This window comes from Pteronotus mesoamericanus, unplaced genomic scaffold (assembly GCF_021234165.1).
Source record: "Pteronotus mesoamericanus isolate MK-2021 breed Mesoamerican mustached bat unplaced genomic scaffold, CSHL_Meso_final contig_20, whole genome shotgun sequence".
NCBI classification, from domain to species: Eukaryota; Metazoa; Chordata; class Mammalia; order Chiroptera; family Mormoopidae; genus Pteronotus; species Pteronotus mesoamericanus.
Window position 1 is genome coordinate 24781770 of NW_026555085.1, and position 26627 is coordinate 24808396.

The 26627-nt window shown below is 37.8% G+C and overlaps 1 protein-coding gene and 1 pseudogene across 2 annotated transcripts; one reads left to right on the forward strand and one right to left on the reverse strand.

Annotated features, from left to right (window-relative positions):
• Positions 1–420: 420 nt before the first annotated feature.
• RAB23 (RAB23, member RAS oncogene family) lies at positions 421–26278 on the reverse strand. 2 transcript variants are annotated; one of them, XM_054569535.1, is made up of 8 exons: positions 25995–26278; positions 20475–20559; positions 17774–17993; positions 15572–15657; positions 5279–5435; positions 3629–3711; positions 2743–2835; positions 421–985 (listed from the first exon to the last, which is right to left on the reverse strand). In XM_054569535.1, the coding sequence occupies exons 3-8, from the start codon at positions 17926–17928 to the stop codon at positions 846–848; spliced, it is 714 nt and encodes a 237-aa protein (XP_054425510.1). In that variant the 5' UTR covers positions 17929–17993; positions 20475–20559; positions 25995–26278; the 3' UTR covers positions 421–845. The 2 variants fall into 2 exon arrangements, with proteins under 2 accessions (XP_054425510.1, XP_054425509.1); XM_054569534.1 differs by lacking the exon at positions 20475–20559.
• LOC129066838 (mitotic spindle assembly checkpoint protein MAD2A-like) lies at positions 22670–23291 on the forward strand (annotated as a pseudogene).
• Positions 26279–26627: the final 349 nt, after the last annotated feature.

A 26627-nucleotide genomic window follows, 5' to 3' on the forward strand; every position in this document is an offset into this window, starting at 1 on the left:
TTTGCAACACATCTCACCTGGGAGATGCTCTAGCACTAAAACATTTATACTCCTCTTTTACCTATCCTGTCAGAGAGGAAAACTGCTTTTAAAAGATATTATAAACCATATAAATTCTGATAGTAAAGCACTGTAAAAATTAGGTATGATATTTTGGCACAAAGCACTTCTCTTTTGCAAAATATATGTCTGGAATTTCTTATTTGAAAATAAAAACTTTTAACATACACACAATGTGTAAGTGGTTCTATATGAATGAATGAATTAGATCTTATGTTTCCTTAAATACTGCACATGCCTTCAGTTTACTTCAGTACCAAGTATCTGCATTCATACCTCCACATTCCACATGACACAGATATTGCACAAGTAACATTGCAGTCTGACAAGACTTAGGGCTTACCTTTCAATATTATTTTAGTAAGTATTTGGATTCAATACTATTCTCCACAAAAGCTAGATGATCAATTTCAGACAAAGAGTGCTTGCTATCTTTCTTTGACCCTTAATATTAAAATCTGTACCAATATATTTAGGCATTTCATTTATGTTTTCTAGCATTTAAAATTCAGCAAAACCTGTTTTTGACAGTTCTTACAGTATTCCTTCAAAAACAGGAGAAGCTTCGTCTAATGTAAAAAAATTAAAAATGTGTCCATAGGGCAGTAATTTTTCCATTAAAGATCTTACTCCATTCTGAAAAGCACTGCAAGACAATATTTAAGCCTGCCACCTTCCGGAGAGCCATTAGGTGCAAGGTCTGCTAAAAATCTTGTTATACCATGACAGTTTGATGTACTGAATAGTTCTTACTGAACTGCATGACGTTTTCTGCCTAAAACATTTTAGGGTATGCTGCAGCTGCTAAAAGGATTTCTGTTTTTCTTGGTCCTCTGTTTGTTGGGTCTAAGGCTGATGACATCTCCACCATTGAGGGCACTTGAATTCTGACCCGAGTGACTTCCACCTGGCGTGTTAAAGACACCTGCAACAAATTGAAGGAGACACTGAAAGGGACACTCACGTCTCAGGATCACTACTGAAGACTCCATCGAGCTTCTCAGTGAATCAATAATGTTTCGAGATATTTACAATCCTAAGCTTTTGCTTTCATATATTTTTAGATGGCCAGGACACCTGGTTCAAAGTTCTCCCTTCCATCCTAATCCCCCACCACCAGTTTTTCTCACTAAGGCAGCATGCTTTATCAATTTTCCTATGTATCCTTCCAGAGATATTTTATGCATATGTAGACATGACTTGTAGTTAACAATAGTATTTGTGAAACTTTGTTAATAAAAATATTACATATGTAAAAGCTGTAGTAATGTAGGATTTTCCTATCTAGGCTAAAATAACAGCAACAAAATGGTCTACAGATAATTAAAGTCATGAGTAGATAAAAGGGATGAACGTAAAAAAAAGCTTCTAACTATTAACAGTTACCATTTGGAAAAACGCTGGTCTTTATGAACTACTTATCATCCTTGTTACACAAAACTCTGGGCCAGAGACACTATCATCAACATAAAGATGACCATGACCAATTCCTGCCCGTAAGATGTTTTATATATATATATATATATATATATATATATATATATATATATTTAAGATTATATTTATATTTAGACGGGGAAGGGAGGGAGAAAGAGGGAGAGAAACACCAATGTGTGGTTGCCTCTCACATGCCCCCTACTGGGCACCCAGCCTGCAACCCAGGCATGTGCCCTGACTGGGAATGCAACTGGCAACCTTTCAGTTGCAGGCCCGGTTCTCAACCCACTGAGCCATGCCAGCCAAGGCCATTTACAATCTTTTTTTTTTTCTTTTTTTTTTAAGTTTACAAACTAATTAATGAGGTGAGTTAGTATACAAACAGGTAATACTATAAGACATTATATGTTAAGTGCCATAAAAGCGACATTAAGGCCCAACAGATGATTCAAAGGAAGGATCAATTACATCTAATTTATAAGAAAGGAGGAATTACATGAAGAAGGAGGAACTAGACACCTGGCAATGATCGGGACTTAGATCTCTGTTCATTTAGAAGAAAAGCATGAGGCCACCTATACAGCCGAGTGAGCTTTCTAGATAGGCCATGAGGAATGAATAGTTCTTTGACAGAAGATGGGAAAGAAAGTTTCTTTAAAAAAAAAACACACTTTTTTTAGAGAGAGGGAAAGGGAGGGAGAAAGAGAGGGTGATGAAAATTGATGTGTGAGAGAAACAGCGATTGGTTGCCCCTTGCACATCCCCAGTCAGGGACTGGGCTCACAACGCAGCCATGTGCCCTGACCTGGAATCAAACCAGTGGCTTTTTGCTTTGTGGGACAATGCCCAACCAACTGCGTCACACTGGTCAGGACAGAGAAGTCAGTCTTGAAGGAAGAACCAAAATGAGCAGAAGTGAAGGAGACAACACTGGGAAAGCTCGAGAAAGAACAAGATGTCTGGTGGAGCTGGTCAAAGGGGTACGTATATAACAGTGGGCACAGAATGGACAAAACTGTCTAAATACTGGAATGAAGAGAACCTGTATCTAATGTGTTCCATAATGGGAACTAATGTATCTTTAATAAGAGATCTGATATTCCTAAATAATCACTAGTCTAAAACTTCCTAATCACATTTCTTTAAAAAATGAGCACACTGTATTAAAAAATAGTAAATATGATAAAAATGAATGGGAAATAAATTACTAGGTAAACATGGGCATAAAATTTCCTGTATACTTACCAATCTTGTTACTACTTGAATGCCTTAATTCTGGATCCTCGGCTATTTGTTGTTTGAGTTTTTGAAGATATTTTTCAGCCAAATATTTAAAAACTACAATTAGAACAAGAATAAAAACCCTACCAGATCAGTATGACTTATACAGGTAAAATGAGTTATTTCACATCATTTACCAGAATATTTATATTGACTAAACAAATTTAAAATTAGAAGTATACAGTCTAGTTGAAAAATTCAACTTTTAAAATTTGAGTAATACCTAAGTACAATGAATGGCAATACTAATAAATACATAGTGGCATTTTATTAGTAAAAAGATTAAATAATATTTGTAATCACTGGCTCAACAACACTAAATGACTAAGTCTTGAAAAGATGTCTTTCTTTAAGTGAAAAAAGCAACTACCCAGAAGATACCTGACCAACAGTCTAGTTGCTATCCAATAAAACAAGTAGAAATTCTGGAATGAGAAAAATAACAATCATCTTTCTCTAATCTCACTTTTGTAAACTAGAAAATATTATCGAATGAACTAAGGTCATTTTAACTACCTCATGGAATATCCTCTACTGTGGGGTTCTAAAACAATTCAGTAATTTTAAGAAGTATGCATTAAAAAAATATACATGCACACATGCACATAGTTACATTTTTAAAGATAAAAAATGAAACAAACACTAGAGTTTTGCTGTAGAGCAACAAGTATTTAAGATATCAGTAAATAATTACAAACTAACTCAAAGAGGTATCATGTTTTTAAATTTTCTTTAATGGCATGTGACAAAAGAAAATTCTATTCTCCTTATAAATGTTTTCTAAACACCACAAAAGTAACAAGAAAAATAAAACAAACTTCCTGTTAGTTGTTTTAAAAAGGCAGTTTACCTTCATTCACATTTAGGTCTTCTTTCACCGATGTTCTGTAGAATCTCAGCTTTAGTTTTTTTGCCAGCGCTTCAGCTTCCTCACTATACATTAATTTAAAAAAGTGCTTATAAAGGTACTTTCTGATAACTTGTTTTTAAAAATCACTTTAATTATATTTACTGATACAGCCTGAGGGAAAGGGGCGTCAGAGCTTCCAGACTAGCTATGCTGTGTTCTCAATGCTTGAACAGGGTTTGTAGTTTTCACACTTTGAGGGGATAAATACCAACCATTATACTGTAACTGTAAACAGACACTTTTCTACAAAATCGCTAAACTCTAGTCATAAAATAGTGAAGTATCACTTTTCTTTACATAGTACTTTCTTCTTTTTTAAAAAACATTTGAATTTATTTACACTCTGAAAATCATATACTGCATTACCTGCTTTACTCTTACTGGTTATGAAACTACTTTGCTGCCAAAGTCAAAAGTCAGGACAGTAGTGACTGTCTCTCAAGAGTGAACTCCTAATTTTAGTTTTATTATGACTCCTGATTGTGGGCTCCGGATTTTATTAAGACTGTAGTGACTAAGCTCCAAAATGGTTCCCAACGGTTCCATCACATCCCCCCACCCCTGATCTCCTAGTCTTCCTACCCTTGTGAGGTCTCCTCCCACATTGTAATCAAGGTTGGGTTTATGTGATCAATAATATACAGAAGCGACAGTGACTTCTGGGACGAGGTCATAAGAGACCTGGCTTCTGCTTTGCCCTCACCTGGACTGCCTGCTGTGGGAAGCCAGCTGCCATGCTGTGAGGACACTCACGCAGCCCTACAGAGGGTCCACATGACAAGGAACTAAGGCCCCTGCCAAGAGCCAAGTGAGTAAACCATCCTGGACGTAGATGGATCCTCCCGCCCCCGTCAAGCCTTTCAGTGACTGACTTTAGGCCTAGCTGACATCTTGACTGCAACTTCATGAAAACCTCTGAACCAGAACAACCCCAAGCCACCTAAAATTCCTGACCTACAGAAAATGAAATAATGTTTGCTGTTGCATTAAGCCACTAAGTTTTAGACTGATTTGTTAATATAGCAACAGACAACTGACATAGGAACATATAAAACAGGTAAAAACTGAGCAAAGATTTTCAAAGCTAGCAAAACTTTAATAATACAATGAGGAAATACTTACAGGAAAAAATTATTTGGATGCTAAACTCTGTTCACAAATTACAGCATAATAGTTCTCAACATACAAAATAATATGAATCTGAACTCATCTATTTAAACTCCTCAACATAGGCTACTACTAACTCTATATTAAAGCATCTTATTAATGTTCTTACTACATGTAAGAATGTTTTTCTTAACATTCTTACTATATCTGGACTTGACTTAAATCAACTAGATTTGTAGTATAAAGACCTAAGACTAGAATTCTGATAGGGTCTTCAAGATTTATTCTTTTAATTTTCTCTACTTATGATTTAGTATAAAATTTTTTTTAAACCAAACCAATCATATAGAAGAGCTCACAGAAATTTTAAGCATAAGGCACTCTTTATATAAACTTCCTTAAATTTTGTAAACCTATGCAAAAATTAAAATAACTTTCAACTTTATAGAATTATCACCACCCCCTCAAAAGTAGCCCTCTTACTTCTTTATACAAGAATCATCCAACAGATCAATCTTGTTTTGTACAAGTACAGTTGGTATATCTCCAACTTCAGCTACTACTTTCTCTCTCCAACTGGAAATTGCTTCAAAAGATTCCCTGTCTGTGGTAGAAAATACAAGCACACAAGCCTGGGCTCCTGTAAGGTCACAAAATAAAAATGTTATTTATATTAATGAAACAATCCTATGCAGGGAGAGGACAACTGTTACCTATGAAAATAATTTTTATGTAAATAAACAGAGTTCATCTTTTAGCACTCTGCTTATTTCTTATAGACGTATAAACTCTATTTTCTAATTCAAAGAACGAATTTTTACCAAGAACAGCGGTTCTCAAACTTGCACAAATTTCAAAGTACCCTCAAAATTACACTTTTTTTGGGGGGATCACCATTAAATACTGATATATTTAATTACATTTTAAGAGCTAAAGAGAATGGTAAACTAAGCATGAATTATAGGTTGTCGCCAAATTCTTCCTGTTAATACAGGGTCCGGCATGAATAACGCCCCTTTTTAATTACAAAATCATAAGCATGTAATTCTATAACATAACAGTATCACACTCAAGCACACCATATGACATTTTAGGTGACATGTTCAAATTAAAACAATAAGTTATTATACCCATATTATTACCATAACAAAACACTCAAGCAGGCCTTACTTCTGCCGGATCCTGTATTTGCCATTTGCTTCTTAGTTTCTGTTAGCACAGATTTAAGAAAAATTTGAGAAAAAAATAATAATTTTCTCATTCTATTTACTTTTTTAAAAACTATACAAGTTATTATTTTAGTAGAAGAATGCCAAATGATGCTAATGAACATCATTTAAGAACCAGTGCCAATAGAAACAATATATACAATAAAGAGAGGTTTAATTTAGTTTTTTACCCTGTTTAACTGCATAATTCCCATTCTATACTCATTGACAATATTTTATTTATCAACTATTACATTAGGTTGATAATATCTAAAATAAAATATAAGCTGCAACCTTCTGGAAGAAGCTCTCTTACAAATGATTAACTGTGACAAAAGCTGGTATAGAGGGGGCAAGAAAAACTGCCCAGGGGTGAAGAGGACTTCCTGGAATGGCTGTACACCTTCCTTCCAGATCCCTCAGGTATAAAAGTTTCCTACTAACACTCAGACATACGTACCTGAGCTACCTAAGACATTCTCAAAGCCAGAAAAGATTTATCACCAGAGAGAATACTGTAAAAGCAAAAGTGTGTGTGGTGAAAGAGAAACCAGCAATTCAATATTACTTGTAAAAGCAGAGGCTTCATCTGGGAAAAGGCTCCCTACTCTAGACACATTTTAAAGTGAAGATTAAATTAATCATACAAAATGCCTAAGGGCAAGACAGGCTGGAAGATACACACTGAGACTTTGTCAAAATTGAAGGACGAATAAAACTGATGAGATCACACTAGTGTATTGGTAAATAAATCTATGTTTACTTGATATAATATTTACCTAAATTACATAAATTACAATAAATTTATATTTACTTAGTCTAATATTTACTTAAACTACAAATAAAACATTATTTAATCATACTTTAACTTCTATTTAACTAAGTTTTATTGTAAAACTCTGTTAGCTTTAAACTTAGAATTTTATATCTAATTGTCACTTAATTTGAGGGTCAAATAGGGTATTTCCAGGTATACACTTCAAAAACAAAAAACAAAAAACAAACCCTTAGAGGAAGTATGTAATTTTAAAAAAGAAAGAAAATCTATGCAGATAGTGCCAGAAATATGGGCAGTAAAAATTATTAGCTAAAAAAAACACAATGATTTTTACAAAATTAAGAATCAAAAGAAGTATACCCGTAACAACCCCAAAATTATTTAGTGGGATACTGAGTAGAGAGAGAGAGCAGAGGAATGTGGGAATGTGCTAAAGTGCCTGTCTGAAGAGGAGGAAGATATAATATTGATAGGTTTGAGTAACCAAGGGAGGTAAATAAACAACAACATATGTAGCAGACACTGGAGGACCTGCCCACGTCCCCGCAGCCCTGGTGTGGCTGCAGCTGTGGAGACACTGCCTGCCTGTCCTACGCTAAGCATATAGTGCAGGTGGCTCTCTGCTTTCTTGCCTCAGGGCTTTTTCTGATGCTTCAGAAGGGACCCCTGGTTTATCCAATCCTCTAAGGGGAACTGATGTTTCTGGAGGAAGCTTCAACTTATGGGGGATGGGATCAATACCTGAGCTTCGCTTTAGGAGGACCATCCTGAGGCGTGCCTATCAGGCTCTTCACAGGGATTGATCCCCAACTGCCCACAGTTGCAAGTAGCTCCTTAATACACCCTCTACAAGCTTTTCTCCTTCTTTCCGTAGTCTCTCACTTCTACTTCCTGGGATTACCTCCCAAATAAATTACTCTCACCCAGTTGTGCCAAGAACGGCTTTGTGTGTGTCTTGGGAGGTGTGACAGGAGCCTCAAACTAAGAGACTGTCTAAAGTTAAAGGCAATCCCCATAAAAATAAAGAGAATGTGTGCTTATTAAACCACAGGAGAAAAGCAGAACTGTCCAATGTACAGGAGGAAAGAAACTACAGAAATATAAAATCTGAATGAAATGACAGAAGTAAGTTATAACAAGAGTGACTGCAATCTTCAGAAAGAGAGGTAGACAAATCTCTGAGGCAGGATGGTTCACTTGATACTAAGCCTTCAGACTGAATGCTGCAACCAGTTCATCTTATTTAACCTAAATATATTATCAAAATGAAACAAAAAAACAAAAACAGACAACCTGGATTACTTTTGCAGTTATAATAATTCTGACCAATATTGGTCAACTACTGTTTTAATTTCCCTTAACTGAAATCATCCATCCATAGAGAAAACATCCTGTCAAATTATGCATTATGGTTCTTTTTACATTTAGGAAAACCGTAAAAAGCCCAAACAAAAACAAAAAACCCCCTATCTAATAGAGGGCTCTGCTGACTTAGCACCAATAAAACAGAAGACAAATAATGACTCCAAAATGTGTGTGAGAAAATCATTATTTACAGAATTTACAAAGGAAATAGCTATAAATCCTACACAACTCTGGAGCTCCCTCAAGCACTACAAGAATTTTTTTCCCAAGAATTGAGAAGGGGAAAAGAAGATTTCTAAAGGACTTCTGTGGAGAAAATACTGTCCACCCCAACCCTTCTGTCTTTCAAGAAGGTGGGACGGATATGACACGGGCGTGGCGCCAGGAACAGAGGGGCGGGGCCCCGCGACAGCGGGGTGAGTTTGTGGGCGGGGCTGCCTTGCCCAGGGAAACAAGACCGTGGTGGACAAAGGGAAAAGCCCTCCTACCCGCTTCCGGGACCTGACTGAAGGGAAAACCAAAGGTCACAGCGGCATGCAGCAGGCGGCATGCGTTAGCGTAAAGGGTAACACGGCAGCAGTGGGAGGTGCAGACCCGACAGTAGAGCCTGGGAAAGGACAGGATTGGCGGGGGGAGCTGGACCCTCCCTGCCACATGGAAGTTTGAGCTGGGAGATTTAAATGGAGGGACGGGAGAAACTCACTCTCTCTTCCTCTGTGATCCCCGGCATGGACACGCGGGCCGGAGCGCTTGCAGACCGGTGGGCCCTGGGAGGTGAGCGGCCAGGCAGCAGCCCCGCAGCAGGCCCAAGATGGGCACAGCCGGCTGCCGCATCTGTCAGCGGCCCTGGACCCCCGGTGTGGGCAGTGCCGGCGGCAGCTGGCGGGTGCCCGAGTTCCAGAAAGGAGCCTGAGGCCTGACAGTGACGGGAAAGAGGCTGAGCTGCCTGGATGATCCTGCAGCAGCCACCTGAGGTTTCCCAAAGGATGGTGCTTTTAAATGGGAGAAGGAACTCCTGGTGCAGCCCTGGACTGATTGGCAGAGGGTGGCAGGGTTTTCTCTGGGCGTTCTGGAGGGAATGGGCTCTGAGGCAGAAACCTGCCATTCTTTCCAATTGTGCAGTTTTTGAATAAAAGGCCCTTTTCCTTCTTCACCACACCTCTGCCTCCAGAATTTGCGGATGGGCGGCAGTGGGCAGCAAACTCCAGTTTCTGTTCAGCAACAGATGGTGGGGGAGTATTATCATTACCTCATCCATCTCAACCTAGCAGGAAAGGATTTCAGCAAGACCACTTAATGAGCTTGATATGTGTTCCCAGCAACTGGGGGATACTCTGGACTGATCCTGCCTTGACTCAAGCCTGAGAAAGACATAGTTGCTGGGAGCAAAAATGAAAAGACAAGACCAACAGACAAAAAAGAAGAGAGCTGCATTTGGGAATAACTGTGTTCCCACTGGTAGCAAGACAAGGAATGCGTAAAAATTGCATACAAGTATGGACCCACATCTAAGAGATAAGCCAGCATGGGGTAATTATAAATCATGTCCAATAAGGCCATCTATCAGGTGATGAGAGCTAAGCATAAAGGAGGATGGGAGTGGAATGCTGAAGCCCACAAAGAGGCAAAGCAACTGCATGAATGAAGTACACATTTGTCCTGTGGAAACATCCCCAAGAATGGGAACCTTTGGATGAATCCAGCGCACTTTCCTAGAGAATCATCTTTACACATCTGCCATCCAGAAGCCCTCAGACAATAGCACCCACAACAGTGTTCTTGTCTCCCAATTTGGTCTTCTCTTAGGATGACCCAGGAGAATAAAGAAACATTTCTAGCAAGTGAGGGGAGGAAAGTGGGAGGAGGAAAGCAGCCATCACTCCTTTCCTGGGCTACGGGTACTGGCCTGCCAAAATTTCAGAAGGGATAAGAGATTTAATGCTAAATTACATTTGGAGTTTTGATTAATACACAGAAATGGCCATTCTAATGACAAAACTGAGATCATGTTCATGACCAGAAATAACTATGAGGCCAGTGAAAGAAATTACTGGAGAATAATCAGAAAAGACATGAGCTAAGGGGATTTTCATTGAGGGTCAAGAAAAAGACTTCACTTCCTCCTATTGCCTAATCAAATACAAAGGGATGGTGAGAGACAAGACAAAAGCTGCATTTTGGTCACTTTATGAGCTGTGCCCTGTTCAACATACTAACTACTATAAATATTCTTAATTCACAAATGACTCTAAACTTTTATCCTTTCTTTTTCTTTCTTGACTTCCAGTTCTGTGTTAGTACCAGTTATATTTTTTAAAGATTTTATTATTTATTTTTAGAGAAAGAGGGAGGGAGGGAGAGACGGAGAGAAACATCAATATGTGGTTGCCTTTCGCACGCCCCCTACTGGGGACCTGGCCCGCAACCCAGGCCCATGCCCTAACTGGGAATAGAATTGGTGACTCTTTGGTTCACAGGCTGGCACTCAATCCACTGAGCCACACCAACCAGGGCAGTTATGGTTATCTTTAGGAAAGTTAATGTTTTAATTTCTCTGTTGTAGTCATTTGAACATACCTTATTCCTTTGATATTTAAAGACAGCAGGTGTTTTTCTATCCATGTATTCTACATAGTCCTTTATTTTCCTACTGTTCAACCTTCCTTCTTATACTACCTACCCTAAAAATTACACTGTTGGAAAACTTACTTCATCATCAGAGATATCAGTAAACTGCCCCACGAAGAAACCACCTCTAATAGTTAACAAACTATCCCGTTATCTACACATCAGAAAAAGAAGGTCAAAATAAATTTCTGGTGTCAAGTATAAGATCACCAATAGCAAATATCTATTCCTAATTTATAAGATCATTAAAAAAACTGTTACTATTTCTGAGTACAATTCAGAAAATATTCCCCAAGACATACAACATATAGAGCAGAAGTGTCCAAAATTTGGCATCTCTGGGCCACACAGGAAGAAGAGTTGTCTTGGGCCACAAATTAAATACACTGTGACACGTAATCACAAAAAAACCTCACATTCTAAGTTAATTTATGATTTTCTGTTGGGCTGCATTCACAGCCATCCTGGACCACAGGTTGAAAAGCCCTGAATAGGGAGTAATTCTACCCTCAAATAACTGAAAGACTCCACAAGATGATCTCCAGACTTGTTCTGAGTTTAGCTGAGGACCAGCGGCATCAATGTCACCTGCAAGGTTGTAGAAGTGAAGACTCTCAGAGCCTCCCACAGAGCTAGTGAATGAGAGTCTGCATTTTAACAAGCTCCCTGGGGGATTCATTTCCACATTAAAATTTAAGATACACTGCTCTACAGAACACCACACAAAATCTGACAACGGCAAAGACCAATGAGAAACACAGGGTTTTATATACTATTATAGATACTACTCTAGATTTAAAGTCCTTGTCTCTTATTCTCTTAGACACTTCATATAACCTAAAGCATACAAATTATTCATTGAACCAATCTATCACGGATTCCATGCTCATATAATTTCAAAACACATCTGAGAGACCTGTATAGCGTAATTGTTGTTCCTAATGCTTGCACTTAAAATTGTAACTTATAAACAGCTTCTTCTCTAGAGCTATTTCATTCCCAACAATTTATATTAATTTGTTTGTGAAAGTACATTTTTTAAAAAATAAGGGGTTCCTTCCATATATGTGCATAATCTTAGGTAATAGGTCTCAAGTCTATAACTTCATTTCCATACGTTGCTAAAAAGAAGCATCTATTTCTTAGAACGAATCACAGTAAAAAGCATAACGAAAGTCTATTCTATGTTGTATGTAACTTTTTGTACTAAGTATGGTTTCTACTTCCTAGGCTAGACTTCTTTAAGAGCTTAAGAGAAATAATTTGGGATCCCAAGAGGATCCTTAGTATTTATCTGTGCTCTATTCTACCCTATTTACAAGGAGGTCATGTTTCAACATGTCTCACTAAACAATTAAGCCGGCATTCATTCCAAAAACATAATAATGCTTTTGAGCAATGGTTTTTGGTATAATAGGTCTTTTCAATCAATTATAGTTTAATTTTTCTTTAAAAATAAAATTTACAAAATTTGTATGCTTCTTGAATACTACGTTCTAGGACATAAGCTAATAAATCATAATTTCATAAAGCATAGTGTTTCACCACTAAACCTGTATCTTAATTCATGCTTCCTAGCCCTTTCCTTCTCTTCCTAGTCCTTATTTCTATTTAATTACATTATCATCTGAATATATACTAGTAGCAGATATTGCCTGGTTGCCTAACTGGCATCCCAGGTCCCCTCCCTTTCTGAGAACACCTCTCCCCATTGTACTTTAACGATGGTTTACACAGGCTAAGTGCATCCTCTGCTCTGGGAGTTGAGCCTCTAATTGCACCAAGCCAATTAGGGAAATCACAATCCCCTGACTACTTACTGTAATCTAGTCTAGGGTGATCTAATCAGATATAAGCTCAGGACTTCTGATCCATTGTTGTGGGGAGCAACTCTCTCCCCTCAAGGAGGTGAAAACCCAAGCGGCTTTGATTGCTGATGGTAGCAACCTTGCAAACCAACAGGAAAATCAGCATGCAGAAGAACCGCATCCAGGGAGGTAGGCAAGCCAGGAGAACCAATGGCTAACAAACTACAACTGAAAGCTATGGTACTCCCAGTTTTCTATTAAACAAGTCAATAAAGTTTGTAGTTTAAGTCAGTTTGAAATTGCTTTTCTGTTGTCAGCAGCCAAAAGTATTCTGATGGAACCTCAAAGGAAAGCTTAAAAGAATGTTAAATATGTCATTTCTCAAATTTATGTATAATTGCCACTGTATGTTCCTTAATTTAAATTGAGATGTGATAAAGGGCTCCTACCTTCTTTGCCATTTTAACATAGTTGGCTAAAAAAAAAGAGACATTTTAAGTAAAGCCTTTTTTTAAAAAAAAAATCCTCACTAGAGGACATGCCTATTGATTTTAGAAAGAGGGGAAGGGACGGAGAGGGAGAGAAACATGAATCAGTTGCTCTAAAATGCACCCAGACTGAGACTGAAACTGCAACTCAGGCATGAGCCCTGATGGGGAATCCACCCACCAACTTTGGGTTTACTGGATAATGCTCCAACCAATCGAGCCACATCAGCCGGGGCTTAAGAAAAGCTTTTAACAGACATCTACTTATATGCTTAAGATTATTCTTAAAATAAAATGTTAAATATTGGGAAAGCAAAGCTGTTTAAAGCCTTTTAGTTCAAAGGAAACAAAGTGGAAAGAAATGTAAATATCACCCATTCTAAATTAAGATGTAAATACTAATTATGGGCTCTCTTTAGTTTCTGGTACAGAATGTTTTTTATAGACATATTAAAGAAAAATGGTATGACTTGTGGACAACTAAAAAGTACCAAACAAAAAGTACGCTGCAAACTGGATGAGCCAAATTTAAAAAATTATGAGACAATAATGTTTAACAGTCTTACGGGAATAATGGAAAAAGCATTAATACCTCAACTACAGTGCAAATTAAAATATTTTTAGCTGCCTGGTCATGTTTTATTTGTTTGTTTGTTTGTTTTTTAAACCAGGGACCCAAATGACCTACTTAACTGTATGGTTCCAATACTTTCTTCTTTTTATTTATATACAAATCAAGTCATTTTTGACATTTAAACAGTTTTGCCTTTTTTTAAGTTAAACTTTATTTTGGGATAATTGTAGCCTCACACAGTTTTGCCTTTTTAAATTACAGATACAAAAGAATAAACACAGTCTCCAAAAATAATATACTGGTTTAAAAACTAATACTACCATATCATACTGTCAAAAGTTTAAAAAGAAATAGCCCAACCTATTTTTTTTCCCCCTCACAAAAAGAACATACATTTCATAGCAAGGCTTTGTAGAGAAAAAAGGTAGGTAAAAAGAAAATAATGACAGTCACATACAATCCTACTACTAGTTGATGTTTCCACCTTATTTTTTGTTTGTTTTATTTCTTCCTGTGTGTTGTGCGGGAAGAGGGGAGGACACAGTTGTAGTGATAATAACCCCACTAAAAAAATACAAATAACCTTTACTCAAGAATAAACTGACCCTGGCTGGTGTGGCTCAGTGGATTGAGCGCCAGCCAGCAGACCAAGGGGTCGCTGGTTCAATTTCCTGCCAGGGCTCATGCCTGGGTTGTGGGCCAGGTTCCCTTTTGGGGCGTCCAAGAGGCAACCAACTGATGTTTCTCTCTCACATCGATGTTTCTCTCTCCCTCTTTCTCCCTCTCTTCCCCTTTCTCTGAAAATAAATAAATATAATCTTCAAAAAATAAACTATACATTTATGATCTGTTAATCAACAGTGTAAATGCTCATGAAATTCATAATTTAGTAAGAATACCATCTATTTTAACAGCTTTGGGGAGTAAGAACATAACTTCACCTCACACCGTGACACAGGTGCTCAAGATCCAAACTGGCATCCACAGGAGAGCAATACTCAAAGCTACTAAGGACACAGTAAATAGAGTGAGCAGTAAGGAGTGGTGACATTATTAGGGTGACACCTGAGAGGTGTACTTCTCTTATTTCTCAGAGAACCAAAATGTTTTCCTAGAGCTGGAAGTGGAAGTCAATCTTCCTTGTTACCAATTTAGAAAGGACATTTTGGTTCCTTATATTTTAGTGTAATTAGACCTCAGTAGCCATTGTAATAATAAATTCCACATTTCAAAAGTAGAAAAAACAAGACACAGGAGGGAGTTCAAAAGCACCAATAGGCTATAACACTACATGGTACTAGATTAAGCTTTCAGTTACTTTGCTCTCATTACAACCACCTTGGCGGTGAGTTGGAGAAACAGTAAAAATGCTGTTTTAAATTCCAAAAGAAAAGGACAAAATTTTATAGGAAAATGTAATGGAAACTTAGGAATCTGGGCTTTTCTTGAGGAATTTAACCCTGCATTTTAGATGTTAAATCCTACAGCAATAGTTCTTTCCCTTCACATGTATCTCATGCTTCTTTGAACTTCTGCAGCACTGAAAAGGCTTTACCTGTGAAATCTCACGCATCATAACTGAATGTTTTCCTATTTGCAGGGGCTTTACCTATTTATATGATAGTTTCCACTCTCTGACTATGTAGTCACTTCCTGGGGTTAGAAGTAGGAATTTAACAGTTTCTGGCTGATTAGGTCTCAGAATACCTACTCATGTAATTCTAAAGGCAGGGACATACTGACTATAGAACAAAGTATTATTTACCGCTCAACAGGATCTTTAGAAGAATAATGACTCGGTATTATAAAAAATGCTTTGAAATTAATTTTTCTTAAAAAGAAACCTTTCTATGGGAAACAAAATGAAGCAAAATTCTTTGGTTAGCCAAAAGAATATGCCCAAAGAAACAAAAATTTCATAATTTACCTCGATAGTAGGCCTTTGTTATTGCATCGAATTCCTCTTGACCTGCTGTATCCCATAACATTAGTCTGACATCTTCATCATTAACTCTGAAACAAGAGATAAATTTATTTCATATGTAAAGGAAATGTTGTTAGTAACACAGCTGTGTGTATATTTTTACTTTTCAATGATGGAAGTAGTATAACGTTGTTGGTTTCACTCTGAAAAAGTCTGAGTACTTTTAAATGCTGATGAAATTACCAATGGTGAAAGTAAGGGTGAAAGACATTCCCCCAAAGCTATAATTTTACACATGATTTGGGTTTACCTTGCACATTCTTCCCTTTGACAACAGTCACTGATAGCGGTGGCCCTAAGACTAGCAGTACTGGGAAAGAGGAATTCCCTCAGGTCGGTGCTTGCTCTCCTCTTTGCAACATTCCACCAGGTTCTGGTGCACAAGTAATAGAATAAGAAAGCAAAGCAGAAGCTTACCTGCTTGGTTGCTCTTTAACTAAAAAATATACTCTATTTTGTTATACAGTCCACTGTCTTATTCATGGTAATACTCTATAGCAAATACTGAACTACTGCTCTTAGGGAGAAACAGAGGGTTAGATTCCTGCCAGCCCCTGGTTACATTTTCATCCACTGATCAATACATAATCTTGTTTTTTGTGTGGTTCCCTTTAAACACCTCTTATTTAATATATGTTGTTAATTCATTAACATAACTCACAGCTTACAGCACATAACTATGCCTGAATGAAGCTTAGCTAAAACATGTATTTTCTCCATAAGGCATACCACATACGGCCTTCTTATACTTGGGACCACTAGACAGCATTTTAGCACTATGCTTGGGACCATTTTAAACAGTGAAATCACCAACAAAAGGCACAGAAATGTGGCACAAAAACAGAACACTACAAGGACACTTGTTTACCATATGAGAGATGAATAAAGAGGGTTGCCTTATTCCACCCAGACTGGAAATGCGTGTAGTGGATGACTCAAATTTTTTGCTGCTCTATGGATGTCCATGAAATGACCACCAAAGCACTGGGAGTATTGATTCTGGGATTACAGATAAATTTTAGCAAGTAGGTAAATTTGTAAATACCAAATCCATGAATAATGACAATCAACTGTACACTTAAAATATTAATTTGGCTCAGCCTGGCCAGTGGCTCAGTTGGTTGGAGCATCATCTTGTACACCAAAACGCTGTGGATTCAAATCCTGGTCAGTGCACACACCTAGGTTACAGGTTCAATCCCCGCTCAGGGCACATTTCTCACATTTTTTCCTGTCTCCCTTCCTCTCTCTCTAAAAATCAATAAACATATCCCTGGGTGAGGATTAAAAAAACTAATTTGGTTCTGATAACAAGTACAAAAACAAACATCATCAAGACTTTAAATGAATCCTCTTAAAATATCTAAAGGAAGTAAATAAAAAAATATTTTTAAAAACAGGGTAAAAGAATACAAATTAAAAATTCAAAAATATTTAACACAGTGAACACAATTACCTTTGATTCTAATGTCTGGGCTAGTTAAGTCAGGTTTGTTTGATGTTATTTATTTCTGTAATACGGTTTCGTTTGTCTCTTAAAATTTAAGATAGCCTAAAAAGTTCTCAGGATTAATACCAAATGTTACTTTGATGTGTTTTAGAATCCAAATGGATTTCCTGAAGTAAGATTTCCTTTCTATACTAATATTTAATCTAAATCTGCTTTCTTTTATTTCTTTAGAGTAAAAACAAATATTAATTCTCTAACTTCTATACAGTCTTGCCCAGTTTTAAAAAAAGAAGAGACATTCTGAACAAAAGGATCCCATAATATAAGAAATGAGAACTATTCTGATAGACAAGTAACTTTCCTTCAAAATAAAATAGTGGACGGAAATCTCATTAGTCATTTTGTGTTTAAGAAGTGCCTAAAGTACCACCAATAAATACAAAACAGATACAAGATAAGATAAACAGGGATGGGGGAGGCAATAGGAAAAAAAGAAAAGAATATATGAGAGGAAGGGAAAAGAGATGAAAGGATGGGGGGAAAAAAGAGAAGGATAAAGTCACACAGAGCGTAAGTGATTGAAAACCACCAACTGTCTCATGAGCCACTGCCACGAGATGCCTGATCTTGGACTGTAAAGTCTTGGACACAGTTCACAAATCAAAACCAAGAGGATAAAATGGCCAAGTACATACTGGATTTGTCGCTCCAAAAAATCAACTCCAATGGTTTTCTTATAATCTTTTGTAAAAATGCCTTTGCAATATCGCTGAATCATGCTTGATTTCCCAACAGCTCCATTCCCGACAACCACCATCTTGATGGCCACTTCCATATCTTCCTCCAACATTTCTGGAGTTGAAAAGGTTTCTGTACCAACTTTAATTCCAGGTGATCAGATCTTCTATCTTAAATCTGTAGTTTAAAATGAAAATAAAATTATTTTTTTCCATGATATAAAAGGTATACAAAGTAAAATAGGCTATAATTGTTTTATCAGGGAGTAATTATTTTGCAAGAATTTGTTTCCATAATGAAGGCCCCCTTCCCATACTGTTTAGCTAAGGCAAATTCTTTGAAAGGAAGGGCAACAGTATCATTCATTTATGAATCCTTTATCAACAGCACAATGTATGACATCCAGGTATCAATACATGCCTAGATTACATAGCTTTGCCTTTCACAGAGGCAGACTATGGATGGTTAGAGTTAAGGCCTGATTTAAAGTTGCGTTTACCCTTAATGAAGTTATTGCTTAACCTCTTCAAGTTTCAATTTTCTGAGGATGTTTACCTCATAGGATTGTTGATCGGTGTTACTTATAAAGCACCTAGCATAGTGGAAGTTGATTGTTCAAAAAATGGTAGGTACATACAACATACAAAATTCTCCATAGTTATTACCACCAGTGGGCAACAAACACAAAATCTAAAGAAACTGCTTTTCAACCTCACAGGTAATAATAACGCCCCCATAAAAGCACCCCAAAGAAAGGTATAATAATGTACAACTGCATGACAGCATCAGACTCTTAGTTACAGAGCTTTAGTGCGCAGGTGACAATGAGTCCCCCACAATAATCTTATACCACACATTCTTTCTTTAGAATTTAGTTTCAGATTAGTTATTGTCACTCATATAATGAAAGTAACAGAGCAAGTACTGTTTGCATTTTAGACTGAAAAGAACAGAATGTCAACTTCTTCATATTTCTTAAAATTACTAGTAAAGTTCCTGTTTACTTAGCTATTACAATTACCTTAAATGAAAAATCCATCTACACAACCACTACACAACGTCTGCAATGTGAAGAACATTCTTTTCTTTGTCCCTAATGAAGTTTCAGTAACTGTCCCCAGTGCTTCATAAACTTGCATGATGAGAAGAATCACCTAGAAGCACTTCTTAAAGTACTGGTTCTAGGTCTCCATCCCAGACAAAGTTAAGTAATTTTAAAAAACCCAAAACTGAGAATATCAGAACAAAGAACATGGGGGATGCAAAAATATGGGTAAATAAACAGACTCCTCCTCTCAAGTGCACTAAATTATGTTTGACAGTTGAAACAAAAACTCTAACACTCTCCAATGTGGTTTTCAATATATGTAGGGAATATATTTAAGACAATTAACACAAATGAAGAGGATGATGAGATGTAAAGGAAGGTAAGGTTTCTATACTTCACTTGAACTGGTAAAATGTTGGCACCGATAGGTTGTGATAAACTACATAAATACAAAGTAATACCCAGAGCAACCCCTAAAGAGGTTTCACAAAGAGATACACATAAAAAACACTGCAGAAAAAACAAATAGAAATTCTAAAAACAATAAAACTATCAGAGTCGAATGAACATGAAGAGACCTGTCTACATGACAACAGAAGAATATACTTCTTTCAAGCACCCACTGAACATATACTAGGCCATAAAACAAACCTCAAGAAACTTAAAATAATGGGATCACAATGGAATCAAACTAGAAATCAGAAACAGAAAGATAATGGAAAGATAATGGGCAGGGAAAAGGAAGGGAAGGGGAAAGTCAAGGAACATATAGGAAGGACTCATGGACAAAACCAAAGGGGAAGAGCTGAGGGAGAGATGGAGGGAGGGGGCAAGGGAAAGTGGTGGGGGGTTGGCAGAGACAAATGTATTTGAAAAAATAAATTAAAAAAAAAAAAAAGATAATGGAAAAATCTCCAAACATCTGGAAACTAAAAATATAGACTTTGAAACAATTTGTGGACTAACAGAGAAGTTCAAGAGAAATTTAAAAAAGTAATTGAGCTGAAGGAAAATGAAGAGATAATATTTCAAAATTTGTGGTACATAGATAATATTGTGCTGAGAGGGAAAATTTACAGCACTGAATGCTTACCTTAGGAAAAGAGTCTCAAGTTAATAATCTGGGCTATCACTTCAAGAAAATAGAAGAGCAAATAAGCCCAAAGTGAGCAAAAGGATGGAAATAATAAAGATAAGAGCAGAAATCAATGAAACTCAAAACAGAAAAATAAATGAAACAAAAATCTGGGTTTTTGAAAAGATCAATAAAGTTGACAAACGGGAAAAACACACAAATTACCAATATCAGGAATAAAAATAGGGATATCACTACAGGCTCTGCAGACTCAAAAGAATGATACAACAAACAACTCTACACACATAACTTTGACAACTTAGATGAAATGGATCGATTCTCAGAAAAGTATTAACTACCACTACTCATTCACTATGAATGAAATACATCATCTGATTATCCCCATAGCTATTACGGAAATTGAATTTGTAACTTGAAAAACTCAAAAAGAGCCCTAGCCAATGTGGCTCGGATGGCTGGAGCATTGCCCTGTAACTGAAAGGCTGCAGGATTGATTCCCGGTTAGGGCACATACCTGGGTTACGGGTTTGTCCCCAGACCAGGTGCTTACGGGAGGCAACTGATTGATGTTTCTCTCTCACACACAGATGTCTCTCTCCCTCAAAAAAATAAAAATAAAAAAAAACAACTCAAAAAGAAATCTCCAGGCTTAGATGATTTCATCAAAGAATTCTAAAACTATTCAAGAATTAACACCAATGATACACAATCTCTTCCAGAATATGTAAGAGGAAACACTTTCCAGTTTATTCATAAAGCCAGCATTGTCTTGTTACCAACACCACACACAGACAATATTAAAAGAAAAAAAAAAAGACAATACCCCATCATGAACACAGATGCAAAAATTCTCAACAAAATATTTATAAACCCAATCCAGTAATATATAAAAAGAATAACCAGGACCAAGTGGGCTGTATTTTAGGAATACAAGACTAGTTCAATACTCAAAAATCAATCACTATAATCCAATTAACAGGGTAAAGAAGAAAAACCACATCACCATATCAATTAATGCAAAGAAAATATTGAACAAAATTCAACATTTATTTCTGAGAAAAACTCTCAGCAACCTAGAAACAGAGGAGAATTTCTTAACCTGATAAAGAGCTTCTGTTAAAAACCCTACAGCTAACATCATAATTAGTTCTGACTGATCCTTTCCCCATTGATGGGAAATACACACTCTCACCTCTCCTATTCATCATTCATGAAGGGCTAGCCAGGCTAAGAGAAAAAAAATAAAGAAAAAGAAATGTTTAGATAAGGGAAAAAAATAAAACTGTCTGTAGTCACAGATGACATGATTGTCTAAGTAGAAAACTCCAAGGAATAAAAAAAAAAAACCAACAAAACCTTGGAGTTAATAAGTGAGTTTAGTAAGGATACATAATAAAGAGCAACACACAACATTAACTGTATTTCTATATCCTCAAAATGTACACTTTGAAACCAAAAAGTTTTAAATGACATTTACTAGAGTTCCAAAAGTATTAAATACTTTGGAATAAATCTAATAAAACAGATACAGGATCTGTATGCTGAAAATTACAAACGCAGATGAAACAAAGACCTAAATAAATGGGAAGACATAGCATGTTCATAGATGAGACGACTAAATCAAGTTTTTACTTGATTTGTTTTTGTTTACTTGTTTTTATAGTAAGTCTTCCAAAATCGATTTACGACTTAATGCAATTCCAAAGTATCAGCAGGACTTTTTGTAGTTAGAAACAAGCTGATTCTAAACTTTATATGGAAAGGCAAAGAAACTAGAATAGCTAAAACAATTTTGAGAAAGAATAAAATTGGAGGAAATCTCATTACCTGATATTAATACACTATAAAGCTACATTAATTAAAAAAGTGTGACACTAACAAAAAGGAAGATACATAAATCAATGGAATAGAACAGAAGGCCCCAAATTTGACCCACACGAACGGAGCAAATTGATTTTTGACAAAAGTGCAAAAAAAATTCAATGGAGAAGACAGCCTTTTCAATGGAACGACTGGACATTAATATGTAAAAAACTAAACCTTCCCCTAAACCTCACACTTTGTACAAATAATTCCCCAAATAGATTGTAGACACAGATGTAAAACTATAATTTTTAGAAAAAACTTTTAGAAGGTGAAAATATTTATGACCTGGAATTAGGCAGAGTTCTTAGAAATGATAACAAAAGATCCACAGAACAAAAAATTGGTAGATTACACATCATCAAAATTAAAACGTTTGCTCTGTGACTGTTAAAAGAATGAAAAGACAAGGTAAAGACTGAGAGAAAATACTTGCAATACATGTATCAACCAAATAACTTGTATCCATAACATATAAAGAACCCTCAAAACTCAACATAAGCAAACAACTCAAAAAATGGGCAAAACTCTTGGCCAAACACTCAGCAAAGATTATATATGCCAAATAAACACATGAAAAGATATTCAAATCTTTAGCCATTAGTTAAAGATACTTTAAAACCACAAGACACCACTACATATTTATTGAATGGTCAAAATGCAAAATGATACAGCCACTCAGTTTGACAGTTTCTTATAAAGTTAAACATACTTTACATGACCCTGCAATTCAACTACTACCAATATGAAATGAAAAAAATGAAAACTTATGTTCATTAATAAAAAAAAAAAACGAAAAAGCGTCCTGCAGTTGCTGTGTGCGGTCCTGGAGGGGGCGGGCACGACATGGCCAGGTGCCTGGCCTTGGCGTGACAGCTCTCTGGGGAACAGGGCATCACCCTGTGCTATGCGGGAGTGCCAAAATTGTGCGCTTGTTCTCATTTGACATCAACAACATTTTATATCCGCATAGCATTTATCCCTCTGAAACCTTGGGTGCAGAAATACAGACTCACCTTGCTTACTAACCCTGAACTCATGAAATACCTAAGAAATGTGGTGGAACAACTAAAAGATTGGTTATACAAGTGTTCAGATCAGAAATTGGTGGTTGTCAATCTCAAATATTCAAAGTGGCAGGGTCCTTGAAAGATGGCAGTTTGATACTGAGTGTAACAAGACTGCCAAAGCTGATAGTGCTCCCAGAGAAAAATCTGAGCAAGCTAGTCAAGATGAATTCCGCGCAGCGATCCGACAGATCACAGCTACAGTGACATTTCTGCCCCTGCTGGAAGTTTCTTGTTCACTTGATCTGTTGATCTATACAAAGATTTGGTTGTACCTGAAAAGGGTAAGAGCCGGGAGCACAGTTCATCATCAGCTCTGAGCTGTCCGTCTGTGTTCCTTCACTTCTACAATCCACAAAGTAACCAGCATGGTGGCCTACAAAATCCCTGTCCTTGAGTGAAGATGAGCCAAGAACAAAAACGGAATTCTCAAATGTGTGTTTCCTGAAACCGAGACAACTATAGTTCGTGATGTATTTCAATGATTAATTTTTAGATGGGGAAAACTTACCATTATACTTTACTGAACTGCACATAACTGTCCCATTTTGGGGTACCTGTTTGACTTTCCACAGAGTTGATGTAACTTTTTGCATACTGTTCAAAAGGGAACCAGCAGATGACATTAAAAATGTCATTTCATTTTCTCTGAAGGCGATCACTAGATGGGAAAACTTTTGCTATAAAGCTAAATGCCTTTGTAATCAGACTTTTTGGTCAAGTAGCTTGACTCAGAATATAGGTAAATATGAAAGAGCAAAGTAAGTCTGACTAGTCAGAATTTCTGTTTAGGTCCTAAAGTAACTGATAATTCATACAAAAACAAAATATTCCTGTTAGGTTTCTTCACAATTTATTTCACTTTTATAGTTTCCATATTGAAAAAATCTCCAATTATTTGATTTAATGTATATAATTTATACTTACAAAGCTATTACTATGTCTACTATTTAAGTTTTGGTGATACAGAATTCTTAAAAATGTCTTTTTGTGTTTTATAAAATCAAGGTTTAAAGGACAATGATAAAGATAGATGTGTATGTTTAAAAAAAAATCTGTACACAAATGTTTATAGCAGCTCTATTCATAATCATGAAAAACTGGAAACAATCCAAATGTCCTTCAATGGGAAGATGTATAAACAAACTGTGGTACATCCATCTCATGGAATACTACTTAGAAATAAAAAAAAAACTGTTGATACACCCAACAACTTGTAGTAATCTCAAAGGCATTATGCTGAAAGATTATATCAAAAGATTATGTATTACATGATTCCATTTACTGTATATGACATTCTAGAAAAGATCAGTACAGATGGTTCCAGACTTACATGGTTCAACTTATGATTTTCAACTTTACGATGGTGTGAAAACAACAGGAATTCAGTAGAAACCACACCTCAGTTTTGCATTTTGACCTTTTCTCAGGCTAGTGATATACAATATGATATACTCTTGTGATGCTGGGATACAACCAGGGCCGCAACTCACACCAAGCCAGGAATTCAGAAGGTTAAACAACTGATACCCTACAGTATACTATGTATTAAATGCATTTCGACTTATTTTTTAAATTGATTTTTAGAGAGAGGAAGAGGGAGAGGAGGAGGGGGAGGGAGATGAGGGACAGAAAGGGAGAAGGTGGGAGAGGGAGAGAAACACTGAATTGTTGTTCCATTTATTCATACATTCACTGGTCAATTCTTGTAAGTGCCCTGACCTGGATCCAACTCACAACCTTGGCTTATGGGGACGATGCTTTAACCAACTGAGCTACCTGGCCAGGGTCTCCACTTATTTTGAATTTACAATGGGTTTGTCAGGTCCTAACTCTACCTTAAGTCGAGGAGCCAGCTGTGATTGCTGAGTTACAGAAAGTATATAAAACGACAGCATGAGTTTTTTGAGGGGAGGTGACAGAACTATTCTATATCCTGATTGTCATGGAGGTAACATGAATCTAAAATTCAAAGAACCTAACTCAAAAAAGTCAATTATACTATATCATAATTTAAAAAATAATAAAATTTGAATGAAAAAAATGCAATCAGATTTTAGCACAGGCAGTGTGACGTTTGTGATTGTCACTCCTACTCTGTAGTCTTAAAGTACTATATTAAAACAGTTTAGTTCTTAGAAAATAAGCATAATTCCAAGTACAATAATTAAAAAGCTCTACCTACTTTTTACTCCAAATTTCATTTAAAAGATTCTGTCAACCAAAGCAATCTTGTAAATCAGAAAAGAGTAACTCACTGATCAAAAGGGTTATTGTTTGTTTTCTTACAGCACAGCCTGTACTTAGTATAGGTATGATTATATTCACTCCTACGTGTTAGGAGTTACATAAAAGCTAGAGAAGTAAATGGCACTTTTCAGAGTCTACTGCTACTTGATAACGAAGTTTAGTTCTACTCCTTCACACACCCTCAGGTTCCTCAGCCTGGGAGCTGTCTAGGGCTCCTCGGTTCGAGTAAAGTACTTCTGTGGCTTCCAGTGTCAATGAAATAGCGCAGTCTGGCTCATTCATATTCCACCAGTCTGAGCAAGAAACTAGGGAAGGGTGGGGCCGCGGGTTAGGAGGGGCCCTCCGCAGGGACCAGCTGTTCCCCAGTAAACCTAACCCGGGCACATACTGCCCCTCAGCTGGTGTCCCGACCCGCCAGGGTCGTCCCTTCTCTATCTGGGGACCGGGGGAGAGCAACCAGCCAGGAGCTCCGCCAGGCTGGGGACACAGCGCCTCACCCCAGTTCCACCTCGCGCATTCCCGCCCAAGGGGCAATTCCAGGCACCCACACCCAGGAAGACCAGACCGCTGGGAGGGGGCGCCGGGCAGGCGCCGCCTCCCACCTCCTCCAGCCGAAACTTGGACCCCAAGCTCAGAGGAGGGGAAGCGTGCGCTCGGCGGCCTGGGCCGGGGGATGGGAGCCCGGGCCTGGAGGCCCCTGACCCCCAAACCCTTCTCCAGTCCCTAGAGAAAAGGACATCCCAGGACCCCGCGGACAGGCGGGTCCTTCCCCAGGGGAGACGGAAAAGTCCTCAGCCCTTGGAGAAGGCGAATAAGTGCAGCGCCGCTATACCGGAGTGCGAGCCGCCACTCACCGTCCCCCGCCGCAGCGGACCCGCAGCCCGGCGAGACCGGCTCCTCCTGGTCGCGGCGCAACCGCTGCCGCCGCCGTCACCACCTCCTCCTCCTCCTAGCGCGCCGGCTCCCGCGGCGCGGCCACCCGGCTGGCTCGCGCCCTCTTTCGCTCTTTTAAGAATGACTATGATTTTTTTTTAACAAACTTTATTGGCAGTCAGGACGCAAAACAAGCGGCTCAGCCGCAGCTCCGCCGGGGATGGTGGGGCGCGGGAGACTCGACTCCCCTCATCTGTGGACCCGCCGCGTCGCCGAGCATGCGCCGGCGTTGGTCTGCGCATGCTCTGCGGGGACCAGGTCCCCCTCCCGGCTCCACCCCGGTTTTGGCCGGTCGAAGAGACGCGGGGTTCTCTGCGTTCCCCGTGGCTCAGGGGACCCGGGTGTGCAGTGGGGAAATCGAAGACGGGCAGGAACTCCTAGATTGTGGATTGGAGTCTAGTAAAGATAAATTGACCGAAAAGGGCCCTCATAAATTTCGCCTACACGGTGCTCTGACTTCCACGGTACTCAAAGGACTTTTCCCCCGCCTTGGACACACACACCTTATTTTCTTGACCGGATGGCATCCGAGGGGCAAAGTGGGCAAAAATGTA